The sequence below is a fragment of the Botryllus schlosseri genome, chromosome 7, assembly GCF_051294905.1.
Source record: "Botryllus schlosseri isolate E-star chromosome 7, Bs_hap1, whole genome shotgun sequence".
NCBI lineage: Eukaryota > Metazoa > Chordata > Ascidiacea > Stolidobranchia > Styelidae > Botryllus > Botryllus schlosseri.
In genome coordinates, this window is record NC_137242.1 from 7,443,944 (window position 1) to 7,467,122 (window position 23,179).

At 41.5% G+C, this 23,179-nt stretch overlaps 1 protein-coding gene across 2 annotated transcripts; it reads left to right on the forward strand.

The window, feature by feature from the left end:
- The first annotated feature begins 116 nt into the window (after nucleotides 1–116).
- LOC145442697 (zinc finger CCCH domain-containing protein 7A-like) lies at nucleotides 117–23,179 on the forward strand. 2 transcript variants are annotated; one of them, XM_080320680.1, is made up of 19 exons: nucleotides 117–4,404; nucleotides 7,207–7,293; nucleotides 7,404–7,443; nucleotides 7,935–8,132; nucleotides 8,195–8,231; nucleotides 9,563–9,687; nucleotides 10,444–11,454; nucleotides 12,437–12,650; nucleotides 13,818–13,992; nucleotides 14,055–14,199; nucleotides 15,262–15,368; nucleotides 16,583–16,793; nucleotides 18,604–18,773; nucleotides 18,837–18,956; nucleotides 19,585–19,771; nucleotides 20,857–20,986; nucleotides 21,056–21,195; nucleotides 21,601–21,758; nucleotides 22,374–23,179. In XM_080320680.1, the coding sequence occupies exons 1-19, from the start codon at nucleotides 3,569–3,571 to the stop codon at nucleotides 22,579–22,581; spliced, it is 4,299 nt and encodes a 1,432-aa protein (XP_080176806.1). In that variant the 5' UTR covers nucleotides 117–3,568; the 3' UTR covers nucleotides 22,582–23,179. The 2 variants fall into 2 exon arrangements, with proteins under 2 accessions (XP_080176806.1, XP_080176807.1); XM_080320681.1 differs by lacking the exon at nucleotides 117–4,404 and adding an exon at nucleotides 4,772–6,531.

Genomic DNA, 23,179 nt, shown 5'->3' on the forward strand with positions numbered 1-23,179 from the left:
TTTTAAACCAAATTCACATAAAATAGGAAAATGGTCAGAGATATCATGGCAGAGTATGGCTGGAGACAGCTCTATGTCACTTACATTGGTTATTATATGGTCCAAGAGGCTTTCACAGTCTTTGTAGCGTTCAACGATTTTAGAATTTGCAAGGAGGTTGATGTTGATGTCTCCCATAATTATGAAGTTTCGTCCACAATGAATTAAAATCTCTAATGTCTTTTCGAAACAGTCCAAGAATTCTGAGGGACTTCCATGTGGATGTCTGTATATGATGCCAATGGTAATAGAATTTGATCTCATTGGATCCAGCGGCAAAATGAATGCTGCATGGTTCGGCAGGCGAGGTCGATATGTCAGGTCGTGGTCCGGTAATCTCGAAGGATGACTATACTATAGTATTGATTCAGTTAAAATCGCTTGTATTTAGATTAAAATGTGGACATACCCGACGACTGTGGGATAGCCGGAGGGATGTTGTTATCCACACTACACGTCCGGCATGCTAGATAGCATCGTCTTCTCGTATTCCTTCCTGCTGATCATATGGTAGTTGCTCTTCGAGGACGCCCGTGTATAATAGTTGTACGCTTTTGACTCCGAGGTGAAGTAGTCGCTGAAATTTGTGGGACCCCGAGCACTATGGAACTGATACATAAACTTGGCAATTTCTAGCTTCTTCATGTCTACTATGTTTAGAACACCAAATCTCTTGAGTAGCGATTTATGAATTGCACATCCAGGCCCACTTGGGGCCTTGGCAGTGATGCGGAGAATTCGGTATTGTTGTTTTTGCAGTGGGTCAACCGTATACTTGCAGGCAGAACCACAGCAAAGAATTCCGCACTGTAACTAATAAATTTCAATATGAAGATACGATTCGATTTTATAATGTAATAAAGTTGCATAAAAGTCAAAATCTCTGAGTGGTCCTCATTGAAAATAGCATTGAATAAGTTTTTAGTTAACAAGCACGGAAAGGCAAACTAAGATTAAGATGTGTTCTTCGCCGCCAGCTCGTACAACAGCCGATATTGACGTACCACTGATATCTGTTTTTCAAACACGGACCATGAATACCGCCACCCAGTGGTATTACTATGACAAACCGAAAATTTTATCGCTAACGAGCGCGCCATTACATTATGGCGGCCAATACAGTCGCGATATTACCGCCGAGGACTATTGCTTTGCTCAATTTTGGTCTGATTGATTATTCGAGTTGTCAACTTTGGCATACATATTGTGAGGCAGCAGTGGCCAGTGTCTTGGTAGAAAGATTTAGAGTATTTCCTTCAAGAGTCGTAGTACGGCGCGAAATGTTTCATTTTGATTTCCTGTCGACCGACTGGGCTGTCTGTGTTTTGTCTATCGCTTGTGATACCTGTTGGTCCCGTATCAGAAATGTATTCAATTTTTTTAAAAATATTGATCGGTGAATACGGTAAACTATGGTGCATATGTTACATTCTCTTGAGTGCATAGGTTGTAATCAGCTTTTGTCAGTCACCTTGGAGTTTGAAGTTCTTAAATCACCTAAGAATCAGTTAATAACTAATCAGGTTGTAAGGAACTAAAGTTTGTTGTAATAGAATCATTGAAAACAGCCAAGCCTACGCACGTATGGATGTTGCAATTGAATCTTAGGATGTATTTATTTAATATGAAGTTATAGGTATACAGGATCTGCAACTCTGAATTATTGTCCTAATAAATTATAGCCTAATTTACTTAGAAATTGGTGTCTTTGATACTTAATCTATACTCCTGTAGGTTTTCTGAATTGTGTCACATAAGAGTTCATTCAAGTACTGTGCTGCATGTACGGCGCTTGCCGCTTACCCATATCATGAAATGATCTTGATCAATTACTTCTTAGAGAGGAAATGAAGATGTTTGCAGACTTATAATTGTTACCTCTCAAAGTTTAGCCAATTTTCAACATCCATATCCTGATATCCATTGATTTATTTCGAATGTTCATCTTTTGAAGAAGGCATTCTCTGGAAATATATCGCTGGTCGGCGCAGGATATAGTAGCCTGCAAGTTCACGCATATCTATTTTGTGCATCTTTGAGCACTTGTAGTTCTAATATTAGCTACATTTATAATAATGTTTAATGTATAACCACACTTTCTGTGATTATAAAATAGCAGTTAACCTATGCAGAGACTCATAGATTAGACATTGATGAAATGGTTAGGTTCAGCACTGAGGCATGCCCCTTTGCTGGCTTTTGGCGGTGGTTTTTAGTATACAGCATAATATGATGTGAGTTTTGATACATTGTTTTTAATTTACAATATGTTGTGTTGTTTGTTTCGACTAACCAATGTAATTCTGATCTGATTTATTATAAAAACATTAAAAAAATATCCATGGTATGTTGCAGTTGAAGCATAGTTTTGTGGTATGACCTGCCCTCTTTCCCAAGCTCTACTTTCTCCCTGGTGCTTGAATATTTCTGCATCTCTTATTGATCACATAGTTATCAAAAGTCAAAACACTTGTAAATTGCTGTGTGCAGTCATACAAGATTATTGTAGTAGATTGCATGTTAAAATAATCTGTTTCTCTACTATATAGACGATAGATGCTCTGTCCTTCGTAATTGGGCTGTGCAGAATTGATCACTTGACTGATTTAATTTCAATCGAGTAGTAGAGTGCTACTGTTATGATGTGATGCTTGGAAAAAGTCAATGTAGTTCAATCATGAACCTTCTACACAACTCTTAAAGTATGTTGATGCTTCATTTAGTGTTTTCAAGAACATAAGTGGTCTCGGGATGATGATTGTTCCCTAGGTTTCAAACTTACTTTGAGTGGTTCTGAACTTTTGCAATAAGTCATCATACATCTGATAGAATATACTGTAACGATGTAGTATGGAAGGCACCGAATCCCACAATCACTTTAGACGCATTCATCGAATTGTGCACGGTACTTCTTTGAGTACTTCTTTCAGTCGTCCTAATGCATAAGATCGTTCTTAATTTAAGTGATCCGTCACGCCGATTCGTAAAATGTAAATTATAACCTACTCGAAGCACTGGAACTCCAATAAAATCGCCCTTAAAATGAAAATAAGCATACTTCTGTAGTTCTGTAACATCGCAGTGTTTTTAAACGAGATCTTGATCAATCATCACTTGTATTGTAAAAATTTGTCTGAACGAAGTTGATCGGTTGGCTTTGAGTGACTATTTCAGGATTACACTATTTTAAATCAGCAATCGATGCTATCATATCGTTTTTACAATAAAGTCCGCTGCTTTTTATTTTTGTTTTATATCTACCATATTAGTATAGGGCTGATTGCCTAGATATCTTGTAACAAATGGTAGGAGTATCTCAAAGGCTTGACCAGGTTGAGAAGCACTTGTTAAATGCACGAAGGGTTTTAAACCACAAGCTCTACCTACTTCCTAGTAAGTACGGTAGCTAGGAAGCTGTTCCGATGTTGAGAAGTCAAGTTTGAATTGATTTTTCCCAGTGCTTGGTTTTAACTGTAAAGACGACTCTTGTATTGGTTACTAACACCTAACGGTATCTAACCATAGCGATATGGTGAAGATATTTGTGGGCCGACTGGCCGAAACGGTCACGCGGCAGGACCTACAGAAACTCTTCGAGAAATTCGGCGAAGTCTCGGACTGCGACATCCTGCGGGACTACGGCTTCGTGCACATGGCCGACGAGAATCTCGCGCAGAAAGCAATTCGCGAGCTCGACCGCATGGAGCTGTGCGGAAGCCGCATTAGCGTTGAGCTTTCCACGTCTAGGTCGATGAAATCGTGCCAACTCACCGTGGGGAACCTACCAGAGGGTACCTCCTCCGCTGATGTTCATAAATTGTTTAAAAAGTTTGGCACCGTGACGCTGTGTCGCATTAGCGCTTCGCAAGCGTCCGTGCACATGAGATGGGCGTCCATGGCGGTGCAGGCTATCAGAAATTTGAACGGCGAAACCTACAAAGGCAACGTGCTATCTGTGCAATTCGCCACAAACTCGACTCCGTCAAAGGATGATTGGCCGTCATCGACTTCTGTGACACAGCCTATCATGATTCCGCCGAATTCAACGCCCGGTCAGATGTTTCCGACTGGCAATAACGTGTTGAACTCCAACTCCCAAGCGCCGAACTTTACGCAAGCGTGGACCAATTTTGTTAACAGCAACGCGACCAACAATCACGGCCTGCTTAACGGGAATATCGTGAACGCGGGCTTCCAATCGACGAATCCGCAAAATTCGGGATCTAACAATAATAACGCTATACCGCCGCTGATGCCTCCGAATAACGAACACAATCATGGAGACGCTTCTACGCATAACAATATCGATGCATCGAATAATCAACCGGTTGATTCACACAATCATGCTAACATTTCTAATCCAAGGTGAGTTGATGCGTTTTGGTGGCGGTCCTTATTATGCAGTTTCGTTGTGACACTGCAACAATACATTCAGACTAAATGAAAAAATCCTGATAAAAACATAACCGATTACCAACTCCAATATAATATTGTGGTAGGCAAAAGCATTGATCCCTAATCAGCATGAAAAAGTATGTTTGTCGCTACTTTTTCACTCGACAAATGTTACTTGCGATATGAAAAGTATTTACAGTACACAGGGATGTAGCCCATTTAAGAATTATTGTACTGGCATGGCGGGAAGGATTTTTATTAGCATTTTTCAGGTGTCATGAGCCATCTAGCTGCGTTAATAATATTTACTGGATTTTTATAGTCTAACCGTGGTGAGTCATGAATAATTCAAAATTGTATGGCATGATCTGGCATTGATTCTATAGAAAATATTTAGTGACTATATGGAACTGATTTGCATGCAATAATTATGAAACTACTAATGGAATATTTTTGGAAGCCTCCGGAGGTTGACGTTTAAATCCCCAGTCACTGATTCGTTCTATTGTACTTTCCTATGCAGGTGTTATATCGACCGTGCAGTATACAGTAGTACCCTACATACATCATTCAAATGGAACTTAGCAATGAGATGGATTGTCATGAGTCAGATTCTGGACTAGTGTTTACGTTTTTGAATTCTCTCAAGCACTCTTTTTCCTATAGAGCGTAGTAAGAGCTCTTGTTTGTTGTGACTCAGTGTGTAGTAATCTTCTTCCCAGGAGAGTATGCATTTACTGTTCAGTAAAGCAGTTTATGAAGGTCACTATAACTATCAAGGCAGGCTGTTGACATCAGTCCAAGGCAATACTTGTTGGATTACTGTATATTACAAGTTTTATAGACGGTTGAGTCATGACATGTTCTATATCACTTAATACGGGTTAATGGCTTATGGTTTCATAAAGCTAGTTTAATTCAAGTAATATTTATACAAATCACTCTAGGAAAACTTCAAAGCATGAGTGAGTATCTGAATCGTCACTTATTGATGTTGGCATATACTGGTATGCACTGATGCTTTGAGGGTCATTGTTTGGGATATTATATCTGCATAAAGCATGGTTTGAATCATAGCCAAAGTTCAATGGATTTTTTAGTCTTGTGATGTAATAAAGTCAAGTAATATTTAAGTGCATGAGTGGTATTCAGTTAAAAGAACAGTGAGCGATTTGGCACCCTACAAGAAATCAAAAGAATATGTTTTTGTTATGTTGCTTTCAAGGTACATATAAGCAATTTGTACATGGATAGTTAGCTCTAGTCTAGTTTCTACTGGCCAGCATGATTAGCATTACTAGTAGATTATATACATCAAGGTAAACTCCTAATGTTTCATTCATGTGACGTATGGTCTTCTTTATATTAGGTTTAGTTTGCAGTGTGATGTGTGGCAATATATATCTGAATAACTTGCTGTACTGCTGATAATTTTACACTCCCCCCTTGAGCATATATTATGGTAGATATTCATTCAGTGTTCGTATATGTAACAGAACACTCATCTACTGTCATCGCACTGTTGAGTTGGAATCTGTATACTGCCTTTGTTTGCGTACAGGCATCTAGTATTGTAGTAGGGATTGTTGTTAAATTGCCCTCATTAATTCGTTAAGACTGTGCCTTGAGGGGAGAGAATAAGGTGACTGTGATTTAGAGTAGTTCTTGTGGTGATTTACTACTTATGATAATGACTATGCTATTGTGAATCTTTGGAACTAAGTTTTCAAAATTGAAATATCTTTGTGACATGGTTTACTGCCTGTGATAGTATCTACAACTACAAGTCTACAACTATGTGTATTTGTTGTTATATACAGTGTTATTGCTCAGCTTTTGAATAGTAAACAAGCTATGTTGGTTGGCTAACTGGGCTTGTATTCAAAGTGACCCATATTATGTCTGTACAACTAGGTCAAAATTGTCGGTTACATTCGATTTCTATTCAATTTATCTATATATAAAAATGCTGTGCCTTTGTTAGCCTTCAACATTTGTTTTAATCTTGTACAGGGACATAGTTCTGGTTATGAAATGTGAATATGACTTTAGATCTGCAATGTCTCAAGGGTTCCCGAAATTGACATTTTCTCATAGGTAATTCGATACGCTGTGTGCTCGATCCCCCAGCACTTACCATGCTTTGGTACTTGTTCTGTGTGTATTGAAAAATCTATTAGTATCCCGATCAGGATATTCGCAATGACACGGTTGTTCACACTGAAGGGCTGCTATTTGAGTCGTATAAGCATTTTCTGTGTTATGCCTGCTTTTTAGGTTCCATTTTGTGCTCCTTTTTATGGAATATCATTACGATTATGCTTAGTAGCTAGAAAACTTGATTTCAGTCATTTGTTACACTGCACCTGCAATATGCTGTACCGTGCTAATTGGATTTGAAGCATACTGCAGCAGACATTTCACATTTGAAATGATGGCCCTACAAATAGGATTTGATCTATATTCCCTTCACTGTTTGTGTGCATTGGATTATTTATGCACTTGATTGATTAATCAGACACACACAATACTATCTCACGTGGCAACCGGCTCTCTATGTTGATGAAGTATTCACGTGTGCCACATGGCGCATGTAACTTTAAAGTCACATTAAAGATGTTGGCTTCATCTTTTGACAAATGCAGATTTTATCATGCCGCCACCAGTTGTTATGAATTCTGGGCTTTAGAATAACACACTGATACATTGTTGAATAGAAAGAACATTAAATGCCAAATTTCCACAATTCTGATAATGCTTTTTATTCAATAGTTTTGAAGACTCCAATAAGGCTGCAGAGGCATCAAAATGCCGTATGGATCGGCGACAGTATATTCAACAAGGCCTACAATTTTTGCAGTAAGTTTTATGTTGTCATTATGTTGGCGCGAGTGACGGAATACCCGTTATCGTAACTTGATTCCAATTAGAATTAATTATTCGGATTCTAATTTTCTATTGCATTGCAGGTCTCCTCGTCCGTGGGCTGGCACTCCCGAGGAATACACCGTGAGTAGTGAACCTGTAGTATATTCATATTGAAATGAACCCGAATATTTTCGGCTGACACTCGTCCGGGGTAATCGTCAGCAACTAGTAGAGAATTGGAAAGAACATTGTTTATCAACAATCGTATCACAAAATGTAACAGTTGACAGTCGCATATTTTCTCCTTCCATTTTGATAAATCATCCCATGTAATAGTAATTTGAACTCTTACATATATTTTGTATCAAGTTCTATTCCTACAGCCAGGGTCACTGAACAACGTAGAGTGGACAGTGGTCAAAATATACGGCCACGGTCACTGAACAATGTAGAGTGGACAGCGGTCAAAATATGCAAAATACACTATTTTCATGTACTACACATCAAAGAACTGGCCTACTTCAGATAGATTATGGCGAAAATCAAATAGAGTTTCTGGATCGATCCCTGGATATTTCAAGTGCGACGTTTTATATAGCTATATAAACATGTTTACGTTTGAATTTCCACAGAATTTCTTGAATCAAATCAAACAAATGCTGCTGCAAGAAGGCAAGGAGCTCAAAAAGGAGCTGGCGTACGGCGATTCAGTGCAAAAATTGAGCGAGGCCCTCAATATGTGCAAGTACATGGAGTCCGAAGGTATCAAGGGACACAACTCGAATATTGTTACGCTGCTCGTTGAGAGGTCGTCCGTGCTGCTGGAGATGGTAAGCGATCCCGTTGATAGTTTCAGAGAATTGGACGTTAATCCGTGTTACTCCTTGTTCAGGGCCAGATACCGCCTGCTTTAGAGGACGCGAACAGAGGTAAACCGCTTGCGATCTTCGATCGCCGATGTTATTTGTGAATGAATTAGTTTATCCTGCCGCATTCATAATTTACATGGTTGTTGACATTGATACTCCATTAGAAGTAAATCCAAAAATTACTACTGTGTTACAAGTAGGGCTGGGCACAATGATTCGAGTACTCGAATCTGAATCGAGTATTAATTTTAATGATTCGAGTCGAGTAGTGAAAGACGATTTTTTCGAGTACTGAAATTATACATTTCTCGCCACGGAAAGTTAACGTATTAACGAGAATTATAGTTTCGATACTAATTTTCACTGTTGGAGCCTGGAAACCTTGATTGCCCGTATCATACCATACGAAACATGTAGTACAAAGCTACGAACGTTACTGGGAATAGCACATTTTCGAAGTCATGATCATCCCACAACATTGTCACCAAGTGCAATGAAATCGGTATGGTTGAAAAAATACCAAAGTATCTTGAATGTGACGGATAACAGACATTATATTCTTTGAGATCGCAAAAAAGGTACAGATTTGAGCTTTGATATATTACATTCTGTTATGACATCATAACGAGTGATACTCGATTACTCGACTCGAAGCATATTACGTGATTCAGAATCGAATCACCCAGGTACTCGATTTTGCCCAGCCCTAGTTACAAGTAGATGTAGCGATTTCAAAGACATGTCAGTCATGCTACTTGATTTGAATTAAGGTCCGAAAAATGTGTGGAATTGTGGTAAATTGGTACTGATTGTTGTGACTCGCTGAATATGTTAGGTCCTTCGTATGTTATTGTTGTTACAATACAATCTGTGGTTTTTATTGCAGACTCTAGTGCGGTTTTTTGCGATAGATTAACCAACTGTGCCAACTCCCTGAATTATGATGACAGTTGACTGGTTGTGCTCTGCAGTTTCTGGGAACTGAAGGTTCATTGAACATTATGAAATAGGGGATATTTCCTATTTAAAATTTTAGTAATTCTTATTGTCTTGAAATGATAGCCCGCCATAATGCGACTCTTGATTGGTCTTCTGCCTTATTCATGACACTTTGTTTTTCGTATTCTAAGTCTTGTGTTGGTCGAGCAAGATCAGGGATGCTCGCTATGTGGCAGAGTTTGATGGATATGGAGATGTCACTGTGATACATTATTTTAAATTCCATTACATTGTTATTTGCTTCTTTGCTGTTAGTTTGGGATGCACTTTAGTCATCATCTATTGAATATAGAGTTCATATCATTGTCTCACCCATTAGCCTATAATTTATTATTGGTGATACACTGCCACCACGATTAATTGCAATCCATCCGTCGACTTTGAATTTTCAGCTATCCAGATCACTAACGGCTGCAGTCAGGATGCCGTCAAGTGCAAGGCGAAAACTTTGATGAAAATCGGGAATATGAAGGAAGCTTACGATATCTTTATGCAATTTTCTCGCAGTAATAGCTTGGTAAGTGATTTTGAGAAGATACTGTGAATCTTCAAATTATGCCGTACTGTGCGTGTCCTTGAATATAATTATTAATTGCACTATCGTTGAAATTCATCAACTTGGAGTTTGTCTCTGTCAAATTCACATGTTGCTGTGCACAGTAACTTGGATGTCATCTGATGTGTTAATTTCGATGTGGTATTAGCTGGAAATTCAATTCAGGTAGAGTTTTTTGCCTGTGGTCGCCAATGATACTTTCAGTACTAGTTGCATCTTGTAACATTGTGTCCGTCAAAACTTTTTATTTGGAAGCCACTGTCAAAAGCCTACAGCGCATGTCAAATTGAGATTTGAAAACTGGACTCGAAAATTGTACATTTGGATCGGATTTAGGTTTACGGATTTAACAAATATAGATCCGGTCCCGAGATTTGAAGGTAGAATTTTATTCATTTTGAAGTTTCTTGTATGTCAGCGCTGTATAGAGATCGATATTTGGACTTCAAGGCCAAATCGTAACCGCTTTTTTAATCACTTATTTAACTAGATATAAAAACTAGAAAGATGCCAAGGAACATTTGCAACAAAGTTATATGTCATAGCACTTTCTGTGGTAGATCTGTTTTTAATCAAATATTTGAAAGAATAAAATAGGATTTGAGACAAAATATGACATTTCGTTATAAACAGTGACATCGTAAATCTGAATATCGGGTTCGGATTCCTTGTCTATCGCGATCGCATTCAAACTGACCCCGCCGTTTTCTGTTTCAGGACCCGGAATCGGCCGAGATTTTGAACAGCCTCAGCCAAATGCTGGGCATGAGAGCCCGGAAGCCGTACCAACCTTTCGGAAGTTTCAATTCCATGCCCCCAGGCGTGGACCCTACCAAAAACGAACAGCAAAACAATTTCCCGATGAAACCAGACGCGCCCTCGTCGAATTCGATCAACCCGCAAGCCGACAATTTCGCGAAACCCAACAACAACCCCAATATGATTCCCTTCGGCGGCGGTAACGAGCCTTTCAACCCCAATTTCACCTTGCCCGAAAACCCCAACAAGCAGATACCGAACGCTATGCAAAATTTCGCGAACCGACCCCCGCACATGATGCAAAGTTTCAATAAAACCCCGGGCACTTCGTTGCACGGGTTCGCCCAGTACGACCGGCAGACATCGGCGCCGCCGGGACATATGGTTAACGGCGGCGTGACCATGCAGAAGCCGATTGGGCCGCGGCCTATCGGGTCTCGGTCCATGTCCAACCCGTACGGTAATTTTTCCCCGGCCAACGATCAGCCGTCGATGGCGGACTCGTTTCGTAAAAATTTTGAAATGATGGCCGCTGACCCGCAGACGATGTTCGTACCGGGCAACGTGCGTCACGAGTCTTCTCTCGAGTTAGTTACTGGAATACAGAAGCTGGCGGTCGGTCAGCAGCTTAAAGAAAACGGACTTGACATGCATAAAAATGCGAGCGAACCTGCGCCCGGTTCTAAAATGTGGGATTATGTGAGCGGAAAGATGAATAATAACAACAATGTTTCTGGAGGCAGTTTTCAAGCGAGTATTGCGCCCATCGGGTACCGTAAGCCCTTTTCCGGTTCGCCTATGGGTGGCGACGCGCAGTCTCTGTTGTCTCCCGTGTCGAATAGCCCTGGCGCGCCCCAGATTTTGGCTAATTCCGGAGATTCACCGTTTGGATTAACGGACGGCTTCAAAATGCAAGACAATTTGAAAGGCTCGTTGATGAACGATATGCGTTCGACAAACTCGAATCAGGTATGAATTCTGTGATGCACGCGACACAAATAAAGCTCATAGTTACTGGAATCCAGGGTTGTATCCACGTCACAAGGTTCCGAGTCACAAGTCAATCTCACTTTTATAGTTTTGACTCAAGTCAAGTCGAGTCATTTTCAATTCACCACAGAGTCCAAGTCGGTTAGTAGAGGGTCGAGTCCGAGTCGTGGTGTTTTGACTCAAGTCCAAGTCATTATGTTCAGATTTCAGTTCAACCCACTTTTTCCAACTATGCTCTAGTGATACAGGTAACATTATGGCTCGCATTCATAATATATGTCATTTTTCTCAGTCTCTGGCCTCACTTTCCAAGTATCAGCCCTGATTAACGAAATACTAATTGTGTCGTCAATTTATTATCCTTCGAAGTTACAATGAAATGTCTGTCTTGGCCGTCCTAGCATATTGTCCTATATTGTGTCGATACAGCCAAATCTCACGGCTCAGTGAAATTGTATCACGTCACAATTTCCATTTGGCTACAGGCAATTTGACGGCCATTTTTGACCGGCTTGCCGAGCATTTAATTTGTTAAAACGGGTATCAATCGAAAGCTGACTCTGCACTGATTAGGAAAATATAAATTTTATTCCGCTCGTGTCCCTGGAACTCCCACAATCAGCCTCGTATTTTTAATTGTTATGGAGATTGGCATTGGGACGCAACAATGCTGTCTGGCGAAACAAGAGAGTAGCTCAGGACGTAACAATGCTGTCTGGCGAAACGAGAGAGTAGTTCAAGAGAAAAAGAGACAGACACCATTGTTGACTCGAGTGCAAGTCCAGTAAAGTCAAGTCATTTTACAAATTTCAAAAAATGACTCAGTCATTAAAACTTTGCTTGAATCAAAATTGAATATTGTAACGGTTCCAGTTGAGTAGTGAGTGTAAAAGGTTCTGAAATTATAGATCTCTTTCCCGCTAAGGGTTATATTGTGTGTCATGAACAGTCTTCTGTGCAGGATCAGGGATTTGGTATGGCGAGCCCGGCGGATTCGGCCGTGTTTTCGCACTCCGGTCCCAGTTATTCTCATTTTGCGCAAAACCCCGGCCAACCCACGGGACTGAGTCAATTGTTCGGACCCAGCGCCATCGGCATCGGTATTCCGCCTTCTCCGCAACAAAATAAACCGCTGCTACGTCCCCCTGCCGCTCAGTCCACTGCTGCTAGCGTCGGTAAGATTGAACTTGTCAGTACCTCTACTTCTACTTGAGTAGGCTACAAACGCTGAATACTTAGCTACCTCGGGTAAATCTATATTATCGGACCAACACATTCTTATCTCAATTACTGCTCTTGAGTACTTTTTGGACCTTCATTTATCTTAATCAGCTTGAACCCGTTGTGACTAGCTTTGGTGATCGCTACTTGTAATTGTAATGAGTGGGGCGGTTTTTTTTACCTAAAAACCAGAAGATTTTGACCTAAAAATCAAAGTTTTGACTTTTTTACCGCAAAAAAAACAAATTTGGCAAAATATTGACCTTATGTGTGCAAATTATGTGTTTTAGCGCATAATGTTGGAATTGTCCTACTTTTCTTCATGTCTGGTTGGAACTGCCTGTCGTTACGAAGTAGTTTGGCCTGAAAAACCGTTTTTGACTTGATAGCTGACCAATTTTTGCATGAAAAAACTTCATTTTAACGAAATCTGGACCTATGAAGAATTCCAGTAGTTACATCACGCATTAGCCTATGTTCGAAATAATTAAGGTTGGTTGTTGTAGTACTACAACAAAAGATACTTTCCTACATTCTCGGGTAATAAGTGTCTCTCCTTACTAAAGTAGCTGGCCAAGAATGGACAAAGAACGTTCAACGGCAGCAGTTGTCGGCTGGCAACAACTGTTGACTGTGCACTGCTGGTAACACGCCGTGTTGCTTCATTCTGACAATGTTGTCTACATCACAATTTTTCATCATGACCTTCTTGATGCAAGAAGCAATGCCCACGCAGTCTCGCTTGATTTAGGATATTGTGGTATGTTGAGCATAACTCCATGTCAACCTATCGGTTTCATTTCACCGTTTATGATTTAAAATGATCAGATAATTGACCGTTTACAACGGTATGCCCATAAAGTAGGCTAAAAGCTGTAAAATGTCAAATGATAAGTTCACCGGCAGTGCAAACATTTACGATACATTCAAAATGCAGGTGGCAAAATTTTTTTGACTTTGTAAGCAATTTTGACAATTTTTTTAACCTAACGCTACAATTTTAACAAAATTTTGACATCAAAAAAATCGCCCTAGTAACGAGGCATAAATTTATGACGGTAGTTGCACTTCTACTCGTGTACGGTACTGCCGCTGACTAACGCCACGTTTTTTTTTCGCAGTTTTGAGCCATAAGACGTACAGCGAGAAGTCCGAAGACTCGTTGGACATCATCAATCCAGACGATGACGAATCTCTCGACAGCTACCTTCGCAATCCGCTTCACAACACGCACGAATTTAAACTGGGCTGCTCGGACTGTGTGATAAAGACAGGGTCCAGCGTGGTCGATTATAAGTAATGACCGATTGCCGTAATCCTCCTCGCAGACTAACACAGGCGTGCTTTCCGCGTCGCAGGTACGAAGAAACCCTGAACCACATGTGCTACAAGAATATTCTACTGTGCAGGAGACGGGACGGCTCAGACTGGCATAAGATCAGGCCGAGGCCCCAGCCGCAGTCCAAGGCTCAGTTATACGACGGGCCTTATTATATATGCAAGGTAACGGCACGATACCGTAGTACAACATATTATTTTGCATTCGTGAGATATACCCTTCACAATGACATGACTCTATTTTGTAGCGTTAGCCTTGTACATATGCATACGCAGTTACGCACATTAACTGGAACACCTGAAAATATTTGTTGACTTGAAATTTACCCGAAATCGGAAACTTTGCGACGACTCGACGCGATGCGAGTGTCTTGAAAATTTGTGTGACAAATTCTGATCTGACTTGACTTGGCAACATCAAGGTAGTTCCCGGCGCTGTTCGGCGATGTGGATACTATATGCCTCTATCAGTCGGTCGGGTGGGGGAATTCGAGTACATTAATCTAAAACTTAAGTTTGCTAAATATGTCTGCTTTAAATTCATCAGTTTTTATAAGATAAGACCAATAACCATTTTTAACAAAGGCAGATTATAGCTTAAATGTCAAATTGAAAGTTTATGAAACATTTTGTTATTTTTAAGACCCTTTTTCGACTTCTTTGTATATAGCATAAATATGGTTGTTGCCTATCCAGATATTGCTCATATTGTGATAGTTGACTGGTGTTTGGGCTTGGCTTGAATAGAGTGTTATCGAATGGGAGGCATGAGACTGCCGGGTTATTCTGTGGTTTATTAGCGACGCTGTGTGATATTTTGACACACTCCCACATTTACGTAAGCCTGTCGATTAGAGATGTAATTGCATTTGCGTGTTAGTATCTAAACACGAATTTCCTTGAAAATATTGACTCGCCAACTTGGAACTTCGCGTATTCAAGTATCATTTTTCTGCGCCCTCTTGGCGACCCGATTGTTTTCAAAAGGTGGATGTAGGCCTGCCTTATTTGAGAATTCTGATATCCCGCACACTTTGAAATACGGCCAATATCCATGCTCGTACGCAGTTACGCACGCTCGCACTTTGAATTCGGCCAATATCTACTTCGTGGCCATGCTCCACACTTCTAAATCCGTCAATATCGACTCCGGATCCATGCCCACATCATAATTCAGTATAGCGCCCTACGTAGAATTGACGAACGTAACAACATCCATATATACAGGACCTGCTGGCCGGTACTGACTGTACTTACCCCGTCGTTTGTACCTTCGCTTACAACCAGGAAGAGATCGACGTCTGGACGTTGGAGCGCAAACAAATGCTGAACAGGTATTCCGGCCGTGCTAATAATGGTTTCCAGTGAATTCGGCGCTTGGTGAACCCCCTTTTCTAATTTATTTCATATCTATTAGCACTGACTGACTGTAAATCTGTTCGAATGTGTGTTCAAGTTTTGTAAATGCGCCAGAACTAGATGCCATATCTTCTACATATTGTCTGAATATATCGGGTGGTTATCGGGTCGGGCTTTATTTATTACTATGAAAGCGATGCATTGTTAACAAATTATTAAATCAATGTTTCATTGAATGTGTGCGTGAATTGTGATGTACGACACTGAGTGAATTTTGCATTAGAAAGATAATAACCGTTATTATTATGCAAGCGATTTATCAATATTGTATTACGGAATTTGAAAATGATTGTTTTACTAAATGTGAGCGTGAATTGTGAATGTGATAGACGGAACTTGGAAAATTCGGTATTAGAAATGTAATAGCTATTATTATTGTTATTATGAAAGCGCGCATCAATACTGTAGTAATAAATTTGAATAGAATGTTTCACTCAATATGAATGGGAATGCGAACTGTGATTCTCGACACTTGGTGAATTAGGCATTAGAAATGTAATAATTGTTTTTATTTATGAAAGCGATGCATCAACATTGTATCAATAAATTTGAATACCGTATGAATGTTCACTAAAGATAAGAGTGACTTCTTATATGCGGCACTAGCTATGTATGTATTCGGGTTAGTTTAGCGCTGGGGTAGGTTAGGATTAAGAATAGTCATCTCCAAGTTCATTGGTTGTAACCAAGTCGCAAGGTTCCGAGGCGCAAGTCAATCTCACTTGCATTGTTTTGACTCGAGTCGAGTCATTTTCAATTCGCCACCGAGTCCAAGTCACTCTTTCAACTCTGCTCGAGTGATATAGAATGGCTCGCATTCATAATATAGTGATTTTCCTCGGTCTGAACATTTTCTGGTGCTATTTTCCAGGTATCAGTACTGCTAGACGAAATACCAATAATGTAGTGACTTTACTGTTCTTTGAAGTTACAATGAAAGGTATGTCTTGGCCGTCCCTAGTCTTGAGTCATGCACAAAGACTTGAGTACAAGTCGAGTCAACGCATTTGAAAAAATGACTCGAGTCGAGTTGAGTCGCCAAAAAAATCGTGACTCGAGTCATTGCAACGCTGCTGGTAACCCTGATTTTGCTGTCCAGCACACTAATTCACGTTAATTACATTCGTAGGCGATGGCTGTTCGATTCGCTAGACGAAGACTACATGCGTGAGCTATCGGTGGTCGGGCGCGTTCTCTGCAAGCATCGCGGGCTTTTGGAGTTTTTGTGTCAAGCTTGTTTCGCCCACAAGCCGCGAATCATCAGCACGTTTAATGTCAGCGCGGGGACGTGTAACAATGTCGACCTCGAGCATCCCGACACGGAGGATAACCGTCAACTGGTGGGTTTCTTATTCCGGACTCGGTCCCGGTAATGCAGCAATTCCGCTTTATTAGAGTACCAGGAACTGTGCTCGGCTGTGTTTTTTGTCTGCTTGGTCGTTTTAGGCTACTTCTGCTGTGCTGCAAAATTAGCCTTTTGGAAAGTGGAAGCTCTACAGATTCACATTGTATGGTGTTCAGGAGTGAACTGGTCGAAACCCTCTTGCAGAGGTGGTCAGTGCCGCTACCACAGTAGCCTGCCGTAGTAGAAGTAATGCTGTCAATTTCCACAAACTTTCCAGGACCTGTCAACACTCGCTCAATTGGGAGTAAGGAAGATGTAAGGTGGAAAAGTGGTTTGAAAAGTTGATCTGGTTGAGAGGTCGCGTATTTTTAGCGGTTGGTTGCAATGACGCATCTTCATTCTTCACGATAACGCACTAAAAGGCTGCTGCTCTACTCTGTTTTTTACGCAATTTCCCCATAAGCGATACAAACTCATCCCCAATCGGCCCGAACTGCTTTTCATAAGTGTAAAGACAAGTTTTTCTCTTTGCCTAAAACTCTTCAGTGGAAAGTGGTAGTTGCCCAAAATATGGTCGCTTAAGCTAGTTGATTACTTTGTTACAGCCGGCCCATGGTTACTTTAGTACAGAGGTTCTCAACCTTTTTAGTAGCGCCGCCCCCCTTGGCGATGGTCAAAAAAATCGCGCCCCCCTAACCCCCCCCCATGCATTTATCGTCATGTCAAAAAGAGCACATCTAATACAGAGGTGGGCAACCTTCTTGCTAATCTTGGCCGCATTTCGATTACTTATGTAGCCTAAGGCCGCATTCCAGGGCATAGTCGCAATGAACGATCTGGACGCAAAATACCTATGGTAAACCGTCCATATTCAATTGTTCATTCCCAGTGAACTCCTGACTATTCTACTTTTCACAATGGCCTGTTGTACGCACCGAAATCGCGAGTAGCAATGGTATGAATAGTTGCTGGGAGTGCATATTGTCGCGCGGGGCACGAAGATTTATCAGAGCCGTGAATGAATGACGATTGACGATTCCCATTCCGGCTCAGATTAAGAAGGGCGCTACTGCGTTAAAATCGAAAAATGATGTGTTGTTGAATTGCGCGGAGCACGAATAAAATCTCTCAAATATTCAGAAGTGAATTCGTAATTGCAATTTGCATGTCTACGGCGGCCAACACATACTAATTGAATTAGGCGTCAAAGGCCGCACAAATTCTCTTCTACGGGCGCAGCTTGCACTCCCCTGATCTAATAGTATACATAAGGCATATCTTACGACAATTTTGAATCCGCATTCCAGTTGTTTAGTCTTTTACATTGCTGACAAATTTCCTCAAACTTGTTTGAAAATAACAAAAAAAAAACATTGAACAGGACATCACTTAATTTCAAGGTAGCTGGCACTGAGACTAATCCTGATGCTGGTCGTGAGTACAGAGAGCACGGCGTCGTTCTGCACTGCCATGCTAAATTTGATCAGTTTTGGAAATGAATTTAATTGTGTTGATTTATAGCCTAATTGAGGGCGAAACCGGGCAACCTATATTGCATCTAAATCTGTCTTAGGCAGTGCACCCTGAGAGCCTCCCGCGCCCCCCAGGTTGAGAATTCCTGCTTTAGTACTTTTCAGCTATTGTGCTTCTTTGGCTTGTGTATATCATCTATGTATCGTATACTTTGTTCAATGATCACCGCCAGTTTTATTGACTTCTGTCTGCTTAACTTGTCCAACATCTACTCGAGAATCGATGGTGAATATTAAAACGCCGAAGCTTTTCTGACGCGATTCTACTCCCAGACTCACATTCTTCGCGACACCGCGGTACGCTACACTGCCGTCCGCGTCCCGGCACAGCAGCCTATTTTATGCCGGCACGAAGTCCGATTTCAATGCACCCGCGAAGAAGACTGCCATTTCGCGCACAGTCTCGTCGAACGCGACGTGTGGGCTTTGATGATCAAGAAAGGGTGGGTTTTCGAAGCGGGTATCTGGCGAGTCCGATATTTCACGGCGTCGCGCTTTTCTCGTAGGTTAAGTCCAAATCAAATTGTGGAGCAGTCGCGGGAGTACATGCAGAACTTGAACAGCAACGTTAACACTTTGGAACAGGGGATATCGCAAAGCTCCGATTTGGGTGTGCCTATGTTCAGGTGAGTTGCGTTTCGTGCGTAGCGGTCAAGCTAGCGGAGTATACCAAGATGTTGACTGTAGTTTATAAGGATTTATGTTCAGTTTCGTAAGCAAAAGATAGTAAGTAACGGGACGTATGATATGATCCGACTACTGTGCTGGCAACATATCAATCAATATTCACCTGTTTGGCGTACAAAACACTACTAAAAATACCGTACTTGAACAGCCGGTTCTTGGTACGGAATATTACTTTTACCACGTCATCCGTTGCAATATTACATTTATTACAACTCGAATCTGTTCGACTTCGGTTTTGTGTGCCGATAACCCTCGATTGGAGGCGCCCGAAATGTAGCGGAGTTGAAATAAGTGTGTGAGGAATATCACAAGCATATTTTTTGATAATTAAAGTGTTGGAGGGCTATGCATATTTCTTGCTACTGTTGTAGCGTTGTGAAAGCTTGCTGACATAAGATTACAGCCGAATAACGGGTTTGTGTAATGTCTATATAGGATTCCAAATTCCCAATTGAACCCTTTTGCTCTGTGTTTCACGCTACTACACATGCATCAACTCAGGCTTTGCATTGATCATCAAACATATTGTATATGAATCTTGAATATTCCGTTTTCTCGTTCTCGCAGGTGGAAAGTTAAATTCATCTGCTCGCTGTGTTACAAGAACGGCCAGATCAGCGAGGCCACCAAAGATCGCAAGTACTGCTCGGCCCGGGCGCAACACTCGTGGGGCACTAATAAAAAGACGGTGTTGGTGCAGACGATACGCAAAGACTGGACTCAAATCCGAGATTTGCCTTATTTGAAAAATAAGGTACCGTCGGTGATTTTGGTGCTTTCCGATTGCTTAAATACAATATGATTGATGGTTCGGTTATTTTCATACCCTCAAGGCACACAACGCGATGTGGCAACTGTTAATTGATGAAGTAGAAGTACTGCCGTTAATTTCTATTCAATTACAAGATATGTTAGAGTTGCTTCAAGTACATGTGGAAAATGAAGGTCGAAAATATACTGGAGTGATTAATTTCAAAAAGTCTGTCTGGTCGTAAGGCCGCATACTTTTAGCAGTGTATCAAATACGGCTTCTTTGAAAATTGCATCACGCGTTTGCGTTTATGCGACTAACGCAAACGAAAATGTGTTCAGTTACCATGATACCGCCTCGTGTCCCTGAGGTACTTTTCGCACAGGTTGAAAAGTAAGTAGTTTAGTTGAAGTGGAAGTAGTCTGCATTTGGTAAGTGACTGGCATTGTTCCCAAGTTCCAAGCAGATTCGGTAATTCTAATTTTAATCTAGTTGTTAAAAAAAATTGCTACAATCTTATTTAGAAGATTGTCTAGTTATCGAATATTTCACCTCGTCTATCTAGTGTTCACGTCCGCTTGATGTTGCCTACGTGTTTTGATGCTTTTGTTTCCTTGGCCTGGTCTTTTTCTGGGTTTCGTAAGAACAGCGACGTTGGCCCGAGTCGCAGCCGGCAAAACCGCGTCCAAGAGGGTTGTAACCAAGTCATAAGGCTCCGAGTGCAAGTCATCGAGCAGAGGGTCGAGTCCGAGTCATGGTATGGTGACTCGGGTCCAAGTCGTTGTGTTGACTGCTCAGTTGAAGTCTTGTTAAAGCCCACTTTTTATAACTCTGTTTGTTGATATCGAATGGTTTGCATTTATAATATACTCATTTTCCTCATTTTTAGCAGTTTCTGGTCGCATTTTCAAGTACCAGTACCAATAGTGTGGTCACTTTATTATTCTTTGTAATTACAATGAAATGTTGGTCGCCGTCCGAGTCTCGAGTCATGTGACTTGGTTAGAGTCATTTCTGTATATCGAGTGGAGTCATTACGACCCTGCCGTACGATGTTCTCAATCGATTCCGTTTTCCCTTTCAAACAGGCCTTGCCGGCGAGGTTCGAACTGTGCGAAAATATCCGTAAGCAGAAAAAGTGCCCGTTTTCAAACAAATGCAATTTCGCGCACTCCCAAGAGGAACTCGACATTTGGATTTACCTCCGCGACAACCAACGTAAGTCGCGGCTGGAAGTACGGCGCGATTGCGCGCAGTTTCTGACTTGATTTACTTTTCCGCGCCCAGTGAGAGACTTGGAGGACCTGCACGATTATTTGAACCGCGACAAGCAGTCGAAAGCGTCCGCCGTTACGAAGAGCGCGACGCCTATTTTAAATATGATCGATCCGAACGCGATACGTCTGCCTACCGATTTTTTGCCGCAAGTAAGAAATGAATCTCGAAATTGGTTTTGTTATAAAAAATAAATTACCCAGGTAGTTTATTATCGACTTGCAAACCTAACCAAAAATTTTATGACGTAGCCAGCGACCAGACACTTTTTGTCTTCGTGTATGACCACTCAGAGTAGTTGTGACATGTCTTGAATTCCTACATCTACTTGTAGTAATCGAGTATAAATTTACTCAACCTAACTTTTGACTCCCTCTACTGGCAAATTATGAGCTCAGTCATGCCGGTGACGTCATATTTTGTGATACAATTGTTGATTACAATGTACTTTTCAATTCTCTACTAGTTGCTGACGGTTACCCTTGTCAGCGGAAAATATCCGGGTTTAATTCAATGACTATGTGATTCAGTTCCAGTTGTATCTCTTTTCCTAACAGAGCGCCTATCACTGCTGGCTCTGCAACAAAGAGTGTAACGGCCAACGCCAGTGGAATCAGCACTGTCTTTCCGTGAAGCATCGTTTCGCCGCTCTGTCTGACGCCGACGGCAATTGGAAGTATCGTAACCCGGGCGGCCATTACGAAGTCTGCGAGAGGTACGTTTTTGACCGTAAAAAAACACGGGACCTATCCCGAATTTGGCTTTGCCGCTTAGAAGTAACAAGTTATTACAGGACATCTCAAAACTACAATTGGAAGTAGAGGCGTCGCGTACTTTTAGCAGATAGTTACTTCTGAAAACACAATGTGATTAGTGACGATACAAATCGGTGCAATCCTCGACAGTATATTCAGTTACCTTGGCTATTTAGTCCGATTGCTGTGACAATTTCACTGGTAAAGATGATATGAACGTATTCGAAACCACTTTCTACATTGCAAACTTGCAGAGTGTCAGATGAAGTAGTATTCCCTTGAAAACTGTCCAAGAAATTTGCAAGTTGTCTTGAAAACATAATCGTATGATTTGATTAACCTTAGTTGCGGTGGCAGGGTCTGGCGATGACAGCCGGTTGGGAATAGAATCCGAGATATCTGGTTTGCGAGACCGACGGTTAGATCGGTGACTTAAGAAAAATAGAAAAATAGAAATAGAAATAAATGAAATTATGTTTTCCGTATACAAAATCCTTGGGCACGTAATTTGATATTTCGTGAGGAAGAATATATCGCGCACGGCCGAGCGTTCAACGAATCTTCCGTTTCCGCAGGCACGCGAAAAATATTTGCGAGTACGACTGCGTCTCGCCCGCCGACAACAAGTGCCGTTTCGCTCACAGCGTCGAAGAGCTCGACGAGTGGAAGCAGCGTCGCGAGTACGTGCTCAACCGCATACGCAAGGCCCAAAACGACCAGCTCATCAGCGCCACCGACAGTATGGACTTATTGCTAAAGGAATCGCAGCAGCACCAGCAGTAGCGCGTCGTGGAGATTCTTGTGTTGTTATTGACGTGCGGTAACGCCGCGGTGCTATTATTATTACTGTCAGACTTTTGCGGGCGGTTTTTCGCGACTCAACCCGCTGTCTGTCTGATATCGAGGCTTTTTAATTTTAGAACGAAGCGTCTCGCCGGCCGGCGCGCGCTCCTGCGACGTATTTTTATTCGATTATTTTCTAAAACGAAAGACGCCGCGCATTATTTTTTCTGTGAATATGGTACAGTCGCGTCGCGCGCGCGCGGCCTCGTGTTTTTTTTCGCCGCAATCAGGTCGAACAGCGCGCTACTCTCTGATACGTTTCGGGCATCGTGTGCGCTCCGCCGTATTCCGAGCTACTTTTTTTCGCGTTTCCGCAAATTTTTTACGACGAGCCCAATTTTGTTCGCAACACTCGCGGGGGTCGCCGATGCTGGAATTAAGCGTCTCGCATAAGTGACCCCTCGTCCCGCCAGTCGAGAATTGTTTTTCATTCCATCTCATCGCGATGTGGAGACGTGTCCTTTTCGGCTATCCTGCGATCGATAGGATCATTGTACCGTAATCTTTAATAATAAATACACAGTGTAAAAATGGTAAA